A 17,233-nucleotide genomic window follows, 5' to 3' on the forward strand; every position below is an offset into this window, starting at 1 on the left:
CCATTTTAGTTTTGGTTGGCATTTCACTAATTGAGCATATTTTTATATATTTGTTGGCCATTTTAATTTTTTTTTGGAGTAGGGGAAGTGTCTATTCAGATAATTTGCCATTTTGAAATTAGATTACTTGGTTTTTGCTTTTAAGTTTTTAAGTTTCTTATATATTCTGCATTTAGCCCTCTGTTAGATGAATGGTTGGCAAATATTCTCTCACATTCTGTAGATTTTCTCCTCATTTTATTATTTCCTTTGCTGTGTAGAGGCCTTTTAGTTTGACATAATTCCATTTGTCAATTTTTGCCAAAAAAAAGCATATTTCTAACCATCTGGGTTACTCAGATATAAGAGCATGCCCTTTGATTTTGATGCTTTTTTGTGTTATTTTCACCAAATTAAGGGCAAATAGGATAATAGCAATTCACAAACCAAGACATTATAGTTGTTAACTTGATAAAAGTTTTCAGGATAATTTGGTTATTATTTTGATTATGGCCTGCACACAGACTGAACTCCAAAGAATCTGCTTTAACATGGTCACTTCTATCTTCCTATTGAAAGATGATGTATTGCTCACATTCATTGTTAGTGTGTGTGTCACATTATATGTCATTCAGTAAACATAAAGGAATCAATAAATGCATAATATATTCTTTTCAGAGATGAATCTCTGTACCTTTGGCTCAATTTGGTTGTGAAGCCAGACTAAAGCCATTTTAAAAAAATACAATCCATAGAAAAAGAAGACTGAGTACATGCCTATTTCTAGTGTTAGAAACACCGATTTATAAGACAAGAATGCAAAATTTTTATGAACTCAGTATTATCAAAAATATATTATCTCTGTGAACCTATACTTAGAGGGGTAAAATACAACTTGTACTATTCTAAGTCTACAAAGTTTTCTGATTTTGGTGACAGGCACAAATGCCAATGGACTCTACTGATATTTTTGGTAGTGTTTCTATTGGCTTTAATAATGTTCTGTTTACAAATAGTATATTTGGGGGTTTTATCATAGGCCAATTTCTACCATCATCAATGTACATGGTTTGAAATAGCAGGACAATTTACAGGAACACACAAGTTGAGTTAAGATAGAAATTCCTGTAGCTGGGCACTGAGTAGAATTTTTTGAATTTATGTTGTATCCACATACACATATATTTTTTTCTTCCTTGCTGTTACCTGACAAGGTATACATTTGATAAATTTGAGGACACAGGAAACATGATTTAAAATATTGTATCAACAATAAAATATTTCTCATGTATCTTTTGCTAAATTCCATGACTGGCAATAAAAGTTTTTTTTTTCTTTCTGTTAGAAAGTAAAAGTTCTGTGCTTACTTTTTAACTTTGTCCTGTGTACAGAAAAGGAGTCATATGTCAGATCAAAGGGTGCATGAACCTGTTATCTCATGTGTTCACTAAAATTCAAAATAAATTATAAGTTCGGCATTTTCCATCAAAGAATGGGTCAAACATGATTCAACTTCCACTGTTATTTTCAATCTATCAGTTATAATGAGACCCAGCAAGAGCTTGGGGCCATCTAGGATCTTCTGCTATACAGGAAGCATGTGACAGGACCCAGGCAAACCTGCCCTATATCTGCCAATTGCATTTCCTGTTGGAGCAGATGTAGCACACAGCTTGGTAACTTTGCTTGTACCTCTTGAGCACAAGGTATAGAATTAAGATCTGGATTTGAGATAGAACATAGAAGATTTCTCTCAGGGAAGAACTACCACTATGCTAGCCACCAGCCTGCTGGGAGTAGCCATTGCCTCCATCTGTCTTGGTAAGGATGTGAACAAGTACAGGGCTCAGGCTTTTCTCAGGCATGAAGGCCATACAGAGAGAAGATCGTTGTTCTCCAATGAGGCTCAAAGGGATGAATGAAAGTCAATGAGATCAGAGCACTGAGTCCTCAGTCACTTTACCCTTTATAGTCCTGTGGTTCCAGATAAAGGATTTAAGTCTATTTCTTCTTCTCTTCTGCAGGAACGAGCATGGCCCAGAAGGTAGCTCAAGATCAGACTGCAATTTCTGTGATGGAGAAGGAGGCTGTAACTTTTAACTGTACGTATGAAATCAGTGATGATATTTATTACTTATTTTGGTACAAACAACCACCACGTGGGAAACCAACTTACCTTATTCGTCAGGACTCTTACAATGAGCAAAACGCAACGGAGGGTCGCTATTCCCTCAACTTCCAGAAGGCATCCAGTTCCATCCAGCTCACCATCACAGCCTCACAGCTCATGGATGCAGCAGTGTATTTCTGTGCCCTGGAAGAGGCCACAGTGAGAGGACTGCCTGTGGGAGTCCCACAAAAACCTCAAGAAGAGCTAGGGCCTCTGGGGGGAGACCCCACCACAGACAGGGAGGAGCAGGTCTGTGTCAGCACAGGTGGGGGTTTGGCAAGGAAACCTGAGTGCAGTTCATGTAAAATGTCCAGATGTTCACTTGTGAGAAGGATGTGTAACTCCTGTTTTTTTGCAATAGATTAAGATAGAACATGTAGTACATATTTTTATTACACATGCAAAAATTATTTTCAAAATGCAACTTAATACAACTTATTAATCTTGTGGTGGTTTATTGAGGTAGGGAAAATATAAATTATATTCAGACCTAATGTAATATTCTATTGAACAGTTATTAAAACTTCAGAATCATTCATACATTTATTATTATGTAGAATGCCTTAATCCACCTTTAATGTAATTGACTTCTGTTGAGTTTTCTCAAAAATTGAACAACTACTCCATGAGGCAAAAGAAATTGTTTAATATAGACCCATTTTAATAATCTTCCTTGAACAAGCAGAAAATATATGAAATATTTCTCATATTACCTCTCTTTTTTGACACAATTATGATTTTTAAAAATCTGGTGTGACTGCAAATTGGTGCAACCACTATGGAAAGCAGTATATAGATTCAGAAAACTAGGAATGGAACCACATTTTGACCCACCTATCCCACTCCTTAGTTTATACCCAAATGACATAAAATCAGCATACTATAGGGACACAGCCACATCAATGTTATAGCAGTACAATTCACAATAGCTAGACTATGGAACCAACCTAGGTGTTCCTCAATAGATGAATGGATAAAGAAAATATGGTATATATACTGAATGGGATATTACTCAGCTTTAAAAAAGAGAAAAATTATGGCATTTGCTAGTAAATGGTTGGAGTTTGAGAATATCATGCTAAATGAAATAAGCCAATCCCACAAAACCAAAGGCCAAATGTTTTCTCTAATATGAGGATGCTAATTCACAATAAGGTGGAAGGCACTAGGGAAGAATAGCGTTACCTTAGATTAGGTAGAGGGAAGTGATGGGAGGGAAGAGAACGGGATGTGGGGATAGGAAAGATAGTAGAATGAAACAGACATTATTACTTTATGTATATATGTGACTGTATTAACAATATGATTCTGCAACATGTACATTCAGGAAAATGAGAAAATATATCCCATCTATGTATGAGATATCAAAGTGCATATGCATTTGATATATACTCTCATGTATAACTAATTAAAACACAAAAATTATTTTCTAAAAAGCATGCAAATCTATCGCTACCTACAGAGGGAAAGATTTGTCCTGATCTATTGATTCTCTTGTCTTCATCCTTCCTCTTTAAGTTGTGCCAGTTTGATGATGAGAAGTGGTCAAGGCCATAATCACAGTTTTCATGGCAACCAACACTAGATGGTCTTCCAAGAGTCAACTTCCTGTCTAGACATATTTTTCCTTAGGTATCTTGGAAAATGCTAGGGACAAAAATTTTATTTCTTTTACTCCATACAAGATTTTACAAACCTCTGAGTCAGTTGCCAACATATAAAAATCAGACATCATATTAAAAATAGATTTCTAGCTTATTCAAAAATAGGAAGATCTAGAATACAAGACCCTCTGGGGTAGAGGTAAAAACTTCTCCTTGAACATGCAGTGGTTTTGATGTATGTTCAATTATTGTAAAAACTTATTTAACTTTACCATTAATTCACAATATAAACTTGTCTAAAATATTTAATTATTAATTATGAGGTATAAACAAGTACACAAGAGAAACAAACATGAATTAACATCTCATGAAACTATATCGGTTTCCCGCCCATGATTTCATGTATCACAATGTGTATCGCAGTTTGGGGAACTTAAGTGGAGCTTATTTGTTAATTCAAAAGGCATTAGTTTCCATAGTAAGCATTGAGGAAACCTTGATTAACAAGACAGACATGATCCCTGCCTTTCTGGAAGTCTTGCTACCCCTCTATATTTGGAAGAAGAAAACCTGGTGTCATAGAATCTTCCACGGTGTTCCACACACTGAAAAATAGTGTAACAGGAATAACAAGAAGCTAGAGGGAGCTGGGAGAAAGGATAGTGACCCAGGAAGTTGCCTGCTATCCACACACAGGTGCTACTCTTCTACTTAGGTAGGCTACAGAGGGAGAGAGAGAGAAAAAAGAGAGAGAGAGAGAGAGAAGAAGGAGGAGGAGGAGGAGGAGGAAGTGAGGAAGGGAGAGAAAGAAGAGGGAAGAGGCTAAGGAAGAAGTGGGAAAAGGAGGAAGGGAGAAACAGGGAGGAAGAGGACAGGCATTAACCCTGAAGTAAAATAGCTTCTACTTAAATATGAGGTTGTGATCTCTTTCACAAGTCATAGACAACTTTCTTTCCTACATGCGGGAGAATCAGGAAGTATAGACGATGCCCACCTGACAAACACTAGGTCAGGGAACTTTGCCAACCAGCTGAACCTCCAAATGACAAAACTTTTCTTGAGAAGTCCTAAGGCAAGAGGAGCAACAAGTTTTCTAAGCATGAGGATGCCCAACATCACTTGTGAAATGTAGACAGATCTCCATCCCTAAAGAACCAAAGAACATTGTAGATGTCTGGGGCTCCTTCAGCATCAGAGCCCCATCTAGAGCCAGGTTGCAAAGGCAGATGCTCACAGGGTGTTCACAGAAGAATGAACATGAATGTGGTTGTCTATATATTTGAAAAAGGGGGCAAACTTGATGCTGTGTCAACTGGCACTGGATCTTAATGTCAAAGGATGAAAGAAAGTGACATGGTAAACTTAACCTTCTCTAAAGTAGAGTGGGAGTGCCATTAGGTTATCCAAGATTCAATGTTTTTCACTTTGTCCCTGAGTCACATCTGAGGCAAGCTGTGTTAGATTTTTGTCGCTGTTTCAAAATACCCGACACAAACAACTTAAAGGTAGAAAGGTTTAATTTGGGCCATGGTCTCAGAGCTATTTTTGAATGATAGGTTGGCTTCATTGCTTTGGGCCTGAGGTGGGGAAGAACATCATGGTGGAAAGATGTGTTGGAGAAAATCTGCTCATTTCATGACAGCCAGGAAAGAGGATAAAAGAGAGGAAAGCCAGAGACAAAATATAATCCTCAAGGGCATGACCCCAGTAACCTCCTTCCTCCAACCATGCCCAACCTGCCTGAAGTTTCCACCACCTCCCTGAGCTCCATTCAGTTATTAATGGATTAATGCACTAATTAGATCAGGCTCATGATCCAATCACTACCCTAAAGCCCCACATCAAGACATTGGTGCATTGAGACAAATCCTTAAACTCATGAACTTTTGGGGCACATTCCAGATCCAAACCATAACATGAAGCAAACTTATTGCAGGAGGACAGGCCAATGCTTAGGATCTAATACAAGGAACCTCTGGTGAGATGGGGACATGAAGCCAGCACAGACTGCAGGACAGCTGGGGCTTATTCCAGTCCCTGTGAAAAAGGTGATAATGACCAGCCCCTCCTTACTGCCTCCCAATGATCCTTCTCCTTCTTCAGGAGTTTCCTGAAATTAGTCATCCTCATATTCACGTCTCAGAGCCTCTGATTCTTGCACATCTTATCTCCATTGCAAATTTGTGGCACTATGCCTAGCTAGGCACTGAAGCCTCATAAAGCAAAGTAAGGACAACAAATGCTAGTAGAGATAGTGTGCTCTGTGAGCTGTCCATGGTTCTGAATCACTTCATTTAACATAACTTCTATTCTGAACACAATTCACTTTCATTAGTCTTTTGTTTCTTCTCTCTCTCTCTCTCTCTCTCTCTCTCTCTCTCTCTCTCTCTCTTTTGTTTTGTAAAGGTGAACATATGTATCAGACGCATATTACATGTGATACAATGAGTTTCCGAACCTCACCCCAATCCCTCTTTACTTTCCTACTTTCCACAAATGCCTGACACTAGTGCAACCTTTTCAACCACCTAATTCTTTGTTGTATAATTAATAAATGAGCTGTAAGACACTAATTTCTATAGGTTATGGAGCTTCTCCCCTCTTATTTTAAGAGTAGATTACACTTTTTCAATATACTTGAAATATCATTGATTGCTATAATAATTTATTCCCTGAGCTGAGGTGATTATTGGCAAAGAAGACATTTTATTTTGTGCCCAGTTTCAGTACTAGCTGTTTTGTAAATGGGATAGCTTAATAACCTGCTCCAGGAAACCAGGAGAATGTTATCATCCAGTCCCAGAGCATAGAAACCCCCTCATTTTCTGCTCAGAACAGGAGTTTGGGGGCAACCTTTTCTGGTCACAGATCTGTGTATCTACCTACATGCCCCCATTGAACAGAGGGTTCTCTCTCCATCTTCAGGCTACAATCCTGCTTCAACCTCCTGTGTCTGTACTTTCTGGGAAAAGAGCACAGCATGTGAGGAAAGATACCTGTTTTGCTGCTTGGCTGTCTGAGAGATATGGTCTAAACTGAAATCATTATTATTTCATAATTATAAGAACAACTACAAAATTGTGGCGTGATCCTGGAGAATGTTTAGTCACCATCCTTATAAGACTTGTAAGTCTTCCTGCATAAACATAACAGATGAATTCCTTCCTCCTCTAAACTTCCCAATCACTATTTAACACTTTTTTTATACTTGTCATTTGACACTTTCTACTATGATTCTTAAAATTTCTATCTATTAATCCATCAGAAACAGCATGACTAAAAAATATAGGCAACACCGAGTGTGGACAAGAACATGGAACAACAGCAATCATCGTAAATTACTAGAGGGAAGAGGAACTGTTCAAACTTTGTAAAACATGTGGTAATGTTTACTAAAACTGAGCAAATGTATTTCCTTATGATCCCCAAAACTCCCTTTCTAGGCATATTCCCAGTAAAAAAAAATAGTGGCATATATTCATTCCCACAACATGTACAAGAAAGAGAGCTATGATTTTATCAGTAATTTAATACTTAAATTTGGAAAATGACCAAGGTGTTCATTAGCACTTTCAAGGATGTATAAATTATAATAATGAGTATAATACAGGAAAGAGAATGAACAACGTCGCTATATACTTACTGTGGAACAAATCCCACAATATTACTGAGTGAAGACATCAGACACAAAAGAAGTAAAAAACAGGCACAACTCATGTCTGAATTTATAAGCCAAGAACTGGGGACAGTAGTTATTTTATGGAGAGATAGTTGCTAGTTGCTAGATATTAGAGCAGGGAGGCTTCTAGGGTGCTGGTGATGGTCAGTTTCTCTAACCAAGTGATAGTCACATGGGTGACTTCACTTTATGAAAATTCATCAAACATGGCAACTACATTTTATGCACTTTTATTAGTGAATATTATTTTTCAATAAGATTTTTTTCAATAAGATTTTTAAATTATACTTTATCTACCTATTGACTGAATTCTGAGAAAACAATTCACATTCAATCCACTTTCATGTCCCTATTTGCCCCCACACTGAGCCATCATTTAATAGATATTTCATAATTTTCACTCAATAAAGAAGTCAGCTATTTTTATACATATTTGGAAGGTGTTCTGATCCCAGGCCCAAGAGTTCAAAATGTTACCAGGTAGGCTTGAACTTCTGTCTGTCACCTGCTGAGTACTGTCCAGTTCAGACTTGCAGAATCTCACACGTGGTATTCTGTGACAACATTTGAACTGGACTGCCTGCTTTCAGAGTCTCCTCCCTGTAATCTACTCCATGCTCAAAAGAATGATTTATTCTTGTACAAAACATGGTATGAATCACATATTTCCTCTGTCTGACACCTGTTAGTGGCCATCCTCTGCCTGATGGAGTAAGGATAGGCCTGTTGATGAGGCTGTTCATGGCCTCTACAATTTTGTCATGACCTTTCTCCTTTAGCTAATCAAGTCTAACTTGAGAATGGGACAGAGAAATGCCCTCTGTCCTCCATCAGCAGCTCTGCTATGATCCCTTGCTCCCACTGTCATTGCTCTCTGAATGCTTGCTGTCATTCTTACTTGTGATCCTGGACATTGTCCAGTCATTCTTGAATCACGAAGAATCCCTGGTCACTTTTGGCCACAGCCATCTCTCCCTTCTTACAGAAAGTCCTGCCACTCAATCCCTGCCTCTGATAACTCATCCAATTTTTGGAATTGTTTCAATTGTGCCACCTAAATTTACAATGCACTTTCATAAGTATTTTCTCATGTACTTCTCAGAATACTTGGACAAACAAATAAAGGTACAGAGAGTTAAACTCATTTTATAAATAAGACTGCTGTTCAGAGAGGTGAAGTGACTTGATCCAGTGAACTCAGCCAACTATGTAATGTTTTGAACAGCCAACAATAAAAAATTTAAAAAAAAATAAATTTAAAAAAAAAAAAAAAAAAGAGTAGAGCTCAGTCTAGTCTTCCTCGTTCCCTGCAGCAGGTTCCCTGAGTTTGAGCTTATGTGTGTTTGAAATGAGTTTATACTTTTATGTCTCTCACAACACTGGACAGGGCACTTGAGGTGCTTGCTAGAGATGAGGAATTTTATTTCAACACTGTCCCCACTCAGCTCAAGGACTGATAGCACACCATATCTGCTCTATGCAAAGACTGAATTGTTGGAAAAACACATCGCTGCATCTCCAAAGTACTCAGTTTTTAAGAGTAGGAAGGAAAATGAACAATCCCTTTTAAGTCCAGGGAAGCCTTAATTTTACCTCTGTATCCTGGGCTTTAAATTGAAAAATGGCTCAAATGAGGCTAGCAGAGGGCACGGCAATTGGCTTAAAGTATCACAATTTCATCACAGTTAAGTCAGCTTACAATGTGTCAAAGTCCAGAAACCACTCCTTAAATAATTAAACTAGCAAGCAAAATGGAGAACTTTAAGATTTTTGAGGCTCAGTTTAATAAAATTTAAAATACATTAATATGAAGGTGAGTTTTCATTATTCCAAAACTTAGAGTATACTAAATCCTCTGGAATTTAGTCAGAGGACTAATGTGATGAAATTGAGAGAATGGAGAAAGCAACAGAGGGTGTCTGGACACTCCCTGACGTAGTGCTGTGTCCTCCCACAACAGGCTTCATCCTGCTCACGGGGCCAGAGCCCTGAGGTGTCCAAGTCAGGCAACTGGACAGAAAGGCCTAAAAGAGGGAGGGAGGAGATGGAAGGACAGAAACAAATCTAAACACTGGACCAAGATATTCAATCTTGTTTTACTTGCCTGATGATAAATTTATCAGCTATTCCCAGTCTGATTTATAATTCCAAATGCTTGGTCCAGGCTAGCTGGAGCACAGGCACAGAATTGGATTTGTTTAACTTATCTGCTCCTCACTCCACTGAAAGCAATTTATTTTTTGTTTATGTGTTTGTTACAGAGCTTTATACATCGTAGGTAACTCTGTCAGCTTCTGGAATGAATGCTTGAGTGTAGGGCTTCCTGAGCATGCACAACAGTGTGAGAGCAGCTGGGTCATCTGCTTATCAGGGAATCTTGCCTGTGTAGTAATTATATTCTAGGTGATAATTTAAGTAACAGTTAAACAGTCTAAGTTCATTTGAATTGGTGAGAAAACCTACTTAAAATAAATATTTATCATCTGGAGATGATTGTTGTGTTAACTGATTTTAGTCATGGCCACTGTTTTTACCTGGGCAGTGCTGCCCCTCAGAGTCCGTGTTGGAAAACAGCATAGCTGTCTGCAGTAGCCAAGTTCCAGGGCTTCAAAATGGTTTATGTAAGCAGAGAGCCGCACCATGGCTTCCTCCTATGATATGATCATAACTTGCATAAATAAAACTAAGTCCTAGAGAAGCAATGATCCCTGAAATCAGTCTTCTTAATTCATCTACTGGGCTGGTTTCACTAATAAAAATAGGTACAAAGCAACTACTCCAACAGACCAACAGACACTGAGAAAACAGTACCTTTAACTGAAATTCATGAGACCCCTAATAAGACAAATAAAAGGGAGAGAGTTAAATACCAGATAATATCGGAATGAACAGAGCCCAGCTAGTCACATTAGGCATCTAAACCCTGAGTTCCAAAAGAAAATACTTGAATTACAGCAGAATCATGACCTACCTGTCAAGGCTGCAGGAGAGGGTTGCTGCCATCCAGGTGTGGTCAGGGACCCCTAGGGAGACCTTTGCATACTGAAGCTGTTTGTATAATGGCATTAAAAAGTACTGGCCTTTTTCACTGTCATATTCTCTTAGTTGTATATGTAAAATTTCCCCCATGTATCAGTGGGTTATAATTAAACTTGAACATATTTTTCATCCTTTATTTTAAAAAATACTTTTATTCCCGGCGTTCTCTTCTTCTGATAGTTGCACATATATCAGAGCACTTAATTTTGTACCATAGTGCATAAACTCTATTGCTTTTCCTCAGTGTATTTTCTCTTTGTTTCAGTTTTAACAATTTATATTAGCCTTTCTTCCAGTTGGCTGAGCTGTTTTCCTCCAGTTTCTAATCTTCAGCTAATCCTTTCCATTGTATTTTTATTTTTTTAAGCTAATTATTTTCATTTTTAGAAGTTCTACTTGGAGTAAAAATCCAACATAAAAAATTTTCCATTTTCTCCTCTTTATATTCTTATATTTCTTTACATTTGTAAAAGCTCTTTTGAAACACTTTTATAATAATTCTATCATTTGTGTTATTTTTAGGTCTCTTTATATTGATTGATTTTTCTCCTGCCTATGGATTCTATTTTCATACTGCTTCATATGCTTCATAATTTTGATTGGGTGCTAGATATGTATATTTTACATTGTTAAATGCTGAATTTTGTTGTATTGGCCATTTCTCTGGCCATGGTGGTAACATGCTTATCATTTTGATTGTTTGAGCCTCTATTCTAGGACTCATTTAGCCCCCTGCTAAGTAACACCTTTCTGAGCTATCAATGGTAATGTATCTTAAATCCTGGCTGCTGCAAACCACCCTGTATCCAGCATTGTGTGAGCTCTGGAATTGATTAATTGATTCCCCACCCCCAATTCCTCTTCTCTGGGACACTGATCCACAAATTCTAGATGCTTTAGGATCCTCAGACTCCTGATCTGTTCCTTGAGACATTGAGATAGTTGGGCTGTGTTTTAGTTAATTCTCCCTGTGCTGTTGTCTAGAAACTGTCTCCAAAAATACCTGGTGCAATTTTAGGACTCACCTTATTTTTTATTATTATCTCTGCACTCTCTGTAGTCCAGTGTCTGAAAATTTTCTTGTTGGTCCAGCTTCCTAGTTTAAAGGTCAATTCCTATAGCACTCTACCTTTACCAGTGAAAGAGAAGTATAGTAATTAATTTTATTGTATTTTATAAACATATCAGTCCCCCACGGTGTGTTGGGAAAACATTGGTCCTTCACAGATTATTTGGGAAGCACTGCATTGGATGTTGTTTCCTCTATAAGGTGGTATGCTGATAGGGACTCAGGATGAATAGAAATAAATCAGGTGACATATTGGAGGAGAAGTGAGAGGACTTTCTAGCCAGAAGTGTGTTAACTTTTCATCACTGTGACAAAACACTTGAGATAAACAACTTACAAGGAGGAAAAATTTATCTTGGCTCATAGTTTCAGAGGTTTTAGTCCATGTACACTTGGCCGTGGCTTTGGGCCTACAGCAAAACAGATATCGTGGCAAAGAATATACCAAAGGAACCTGCTTACCTCATGGTATCTAGGAAGTAAAAGAGAGAGGGGGATATGTCAGGATCCTAATGTACCCTTCAAGAACATGCCCCCAATTACTTAGCTACCTTCAACTAGGCCTCACCATTTAAATGTTCCACCATCTCCCAACAGTTTAAAGGCTGGCAACCACGCCCATAACACATGATCTTTGGGGAAGTTCAAGATCCAGACCCCAACACATGGAATCCATAGTGCCACATGAAAGGAAGAGACCTCAGACAATTCCATTTAAAAATGATACCTGGGATTATTTAAGAATAATTCACCATGGAGGAAATGATGCATATAACAATTGAACATTATCATAATATAGTTATGAATCTATAAAGCAAAAACCCATTGCTTTCTTAGTTTATTTTTTTGTATATACCTTCTCTTCAAGCTATTTTATAGTAGTCTCCCCTTATTGAATGTTTTGCTTTCTATGTTTTCAGTTCCCTGAAATGAACTAAAATCCCAAAATACTGAACAGAAAATCCAGAAATAAATCTTCCATAAGTTTAAATTGCATACCATTCTGACTTGTGTGATAAAACCTTGCCCCTTTGCTCCTATCCACCCAGGATAGGAATCATTCCTTTGTCAAGTATGTTCATGTTGAATAACTACTATTGGTTTATGCTATTTTTACTGTTGTGCCTCAAATTTCAAAAGTTTTTGCCACAGTGCATGATAAATGCTTTGCTAAGATGAAAAAGACTCTAACTTTGTGGATGAGGGACATGAATGCAAAACTTTTCCAATTGATGGAAATGTGCTGCACCAAAAAAAAAATTATACCTAATTTATAAACTTTACCATAAGTATATATGTTTATATGTGTATAAGCATAAAAAATATATATGCACATAATGAGAATATATATACATATCCAAGTGTCATGCAATTTGTTATATGCATATTCTATATACAACGTGTATATTGTTATATTCCCCATATAATAAATGGCATATATATATGTGTGTGTGTGTGTATATATATATATATATATATATATATGAAAAACAAAGTAGAGAATTCAGTAGTGTGCTTTCAAGCATCCACTGGGGGTCTTGGAATTTCCTGTGTAATGGTCAACTTGATTGGATGTCAAAGATTAAGTGCCTTCTGGGTATATCAATGAAGGTATGTCTAGGAATGATTGGCATGTGGGACAGCAAACTGGAGTAGAGGCTCTCCCTAAGCGTGGGCAGCATCATCCAATAGTTTTGAGGCTTGGATGGAATAAAAGTTGGAAGAACAAGGAAGGAGTCACAGGTGCAAACTCCATTCTTCTTGAACAGGTGCTTGATTGCTGCTGTGATGATCTGAGGATATCATACTCTAGCTCCTTCACTCATCCAAAGCAGATTATGCCAGTGATTCTCCAGGGGTCCCAGAAGTCTTTGGTCTTGGACTAGGGTAGCATTGTTGATCTCTCTTTTTCTGAGGCATTTGTATCTTAGACTGTGTAGCTACTTGTTCCTCCAGCTCTCCAGCCTGCAGACAGTCATTATGGCTATCCAGCTTCTGGTTGTGTAAGCCAACCTAATAAATCCCCTTTCTATAATTATACTTCCTGTTGGTTCCCTTCCTCTAAAGAACCCTGACTAATACACTCTGTGAATGGTTGGCAAAGGTCAATTGGGAGGTAGGGGGCTGGGGGAGCCGAGTGGGGGTGTACTATATTATTAAAAATTTTAATAAGGTTAGGATGCAATTTTCATAGAGACCACAAGAGGGCACTGCTTTCAAGAGTCCATTCAGACATTCAGGTGGAGGTTCAACCTGCCTATTACCTTTAGTCACAAGAGAAACCGCTGCTGTAGAGAAAGGGGCTCATGCTTGTGAGTGAAGAGTTTCTATAAGATCCTGCTGGAGACTAGCCCTGTAAGATTTGGCATATCGCAAGTGGCAAGGATCATTTCCTGCTATCAACATGCTTTCCATCACCTGCTCGGTTCTCCTGACCCTCTTAATGTTCAGTAAGTAACATTTAATCCTAATCATTAATGATATTTCATTTTTGTACAATCATGATAACTTTAGCTTTCTGTCCAATATAACAAATGATTTATTTGTTTATTCATTCATTTTTAGGAAAGAGCCATGGAGACTCAGTGACCCAGACAGCAGGCCTGGTTACTCTGATAGAGGGGGCACCTATGATCTTGAACTGCACTTACCAGACCATTTATTCAGTTTTCACTTTATGGTATATCCAGTATCTTGATAAAGCTCCTCAGCTGCTCCTGAAGAGTGCAACAGAAAACCAGAAGACAGAGAACCAAGGTTTTCATGCCACTCTTGTTAAGAAGGAGAACTCCTTCCACCTGCAGAAAACTGCAGTCCAAACATCAGACTCAGCTGTGTACTACTGCGCTGTGAGAGACACAGTGAGGGGAACTGCAGGGGGAGCTGAGCACAAACCCACAGGGGCACAGGAGGGCCTGGGAGGGGAGGGTTATTTTCTCTTCCTGGTCAGTGTTTACTTTCCTCCAGAACAAGAGTCAATCTCACTTTGAATCCTAGAAACCTAGGAGATCTTGAATTAGGGTAGGGTTGACAACAGGGTTAAAGAAAACCAAAGTTTTTATTTTCAGAAGTGCCAGTGCTCAGCCTGAAGGCTTCTCTTTCCTTCAGATCATAATTTGTCTCCCATCAAACGGTTCCAGGAAAACCCTGACATGGGATTCATCTCTATTAAGATGTCTCATCTACCAAGCTATTTAAAATCTCCCCTGATCTTCAATTACTCATGCAGATCTTTAGGAGTCAAACGAGGTACGTAAAAGCTAGTCTTATTATCCTGCTTAGGTAGGCTTGGCTTCTCCTTGGTCTGTGCTAAAGAAAGTTCACCCCAACTCCCCAACAACCCTTCACTTCATGAAGCTGTTCAGGAGACACTGATGTGGGGAGATGCTTAAGAGGAGGCATCATCTTCCCTTTCCTCACCACACACTAGGTGGGAGGCAGCAGGGTCAGGAAGTCTGTGACCAAGGAGTTTTCCCTCTTCATGTCTGGTCTCTGGTGCCCTCACTCTGACCTTTAAATCCCAAGGATATGGTATAGTCATGCACCTGGGGTTGGCTTATATTTTCTGATTATTCATCTGATATAGGAGAAGGAGTCCAGGTTTTGAAAACCTCAAGTCTTTAAACAAAATACTAGATATTAAGTAAATATATGAATATTCTTATACATTTATTTGTAAAGCAAGAAAGATCTGAATGCAAATATTGTGAATTCCTCCCACAAGAAACACCCATGTATGTTTGCGTGTACAAACAGCAGGAAAGATATTGACCTTCTTTACTGACCAGGGAGTCAAATGGAAAGTCAAATCCCATGTGTCTGACCTCCAAAACCAAACCAAAGCATCAATACATAAAAAAACAAGAATTTATAATCTGAACACTAGTCAAACTTCAGACCCCAGGATGAACTCTGAGTTCTGATAAGAAACACTGGACATTTCTCTTGGGTTCTTATGATGGGCCTTATGACTCAGCTGCCCTGTGAATTGAGGACTTCACTGAGATGGGAAAAAGGACACTCAGGGTCCAGTCCTTGTCTTGCTTGTTATTCTATTTCTGGTTTTCTTGTGTTTTCCCTAATCCATTCTTCCTCACTCTCTGTCCTACTCCATACAGTAGTGATTCAACCCCTGTGAACTGAATCACCAGGCTTCTTTTGCTTTTTGACATCCTACTGGATTCATGAACTGGCAAGAGATGTGTGGGAGGAAAGAGAGGTTGAGTGTTTCTCTTTGCCCATCATCTGCTCAGATGTGGTGGTTCTGACATGGGCTGAACCCTGTAACTGCAGCCCTGTGAGGAAGACCCCCTCCACAAGTCCAGCTCCTGCTGACACTGTGTTTATCCCTTATCCCTTGAGGGTTGTACTGACTCCCCACTGCTCTCTGACAGTGCCCAGGTGCCTGGGCATCCTTTGTTGGTTCCCTCCTCCTTTTACACTTCTCTCCACATGCTCTTCACTCAATTCTCCTCATGTTCCCAGCTGACCTGCCTTCTGTCCTCTGGGCTACACCCTGAATGGCACAGGACTCCTGCTGTTGCTCCCCTGGGGAACATGTTTTCAAGGGCTCATAAGGTACATTTCTAGATAAGTATGTCTTAATATTCTCAATTTCTTCTGCTGGTGGCAACTTCTTTCTATTCTATTTTGATGACTTCAGAAACTGGCCATTAATTGTCATTAACTTGACCTTTTCCAATTTTTAGATATAGATGTATATATGCACACATACATATGTACACATAGCATACATATTCTAACACAGAATGGCATGCATGTTAGAATATTAGAGTATATTATTAGAATATGTATTCACATTATATACCATAATATTGATAAATATGAAATTTATTGGTAGAAATATAAGTTAAGCAAGGAACAATTGGTAAACTAATTGTAACATTAAACAATTAAAGAATACAAATAAGCCACACCCCAGGCTTATTAACGAGAAGTGGGGGGGGGGGGGGCTGAGTCTCTCTGTATATAATTGTGATACACAAAGTATACTCACACCCTCACTACCAATATGTATTCCCATCCATAACCAAGACCAATGAAGAAATACTTTATACATGTACTTTTCTACCTCTGGGAATCTTATACATGAAAGGGTCTTCTTTTTGATGATCTAAGAATCTTGTGCTTAAAAAGATTCTATTAGTCAGAGTTCCCCAGAGGAACAGGAAAAAACAGGAAATAGACAGATGGATAAATTGGCTGGTGTGACTTTGGAGATTGAGAATCCTATGATGCAAACTGGAAGCCCAAGAAAGTTGGCAGAGTAAGTCATAGCCCAACAACCTGAAGCCCAGAGCAATGATGTCCCTCCCAAGTGAGTGGAATATACACATTCCAGCTCTTACAGAGAGAATAGAATTACCCTTCATCCTCCTTTTTGTTCTATCCAGGTCCTCCCAGATTAGACGATGCCACCCACATTTGGGGAAGATGGATGTAATAATGGTCATAATGCAGTTAACCTTTTTAGACACTAACACATGCCTTCCACATGAGCGCATGTCCCATTACTCTGCTTTGTAGTAAGTATTAATATTATTCCCTAAGAAACTGAGATTTAAAGAATTCATTTTAGGATGATCTGAGATTTGAAATTTTATTTCTATTTTTATTTTTAATTTTTGCAGTGTTGGGAATAGAACGGAAGGTCTTACAGAAGTCAGGCAAAC

The 17,233-nt window shown here is 38.4% G+C and overlaps 2 gene segments (V, D, J or C); both read left to right on the forward strand.

Moving 5' to 3' along the window:
* Positions 1 to 1,656: 1,656 nt before the first annotated feature.
* Positions 1,657 to 3,706, forward strand: LOC124107281 (T cell receptor alpha variable 19-like). The segment is given in 3 exon segments: positions 1,657 to 1,800; positions 2,004 to 2,398; positions 3,668 to 3,706. Coding segments are annotated over 3 exon segments (483 nt in total).
* A 10,238-nt stretch (positions 3,707 to 13,944) lies between these two features.
* Positions 13,945 to 14,530, forward strand: LOC124107282 (T cell receptor alpha variable 18-like). The segment is given in 2 exon segments: positions 13,945 to 13,990; positions 14,106 to 14,530. Coding segments are annotated over 2 exon segments (471 nt in total).
* Positions 14,531 to 17,233: the final 2,703 nt, after the last annotated feature.

The sequence above is a fragment of the Marmota monax genome, unplaced genomic scaffold, assembly GCF_021218885.2.
Source record: "Marmota monax isolate L192 unplaced genomic scaffold, Marmota_monax_Labrador192_F-V1.1 WCK01_AAM20220418_F8-fsc00079, whole genome shotgun sequence".
NCBI classification, from domain to species: Eukaryota; Metazoa; Chordata; class Mammalia; order Rodentia; family Sciuridae; genus Marmota; species Marmota monax.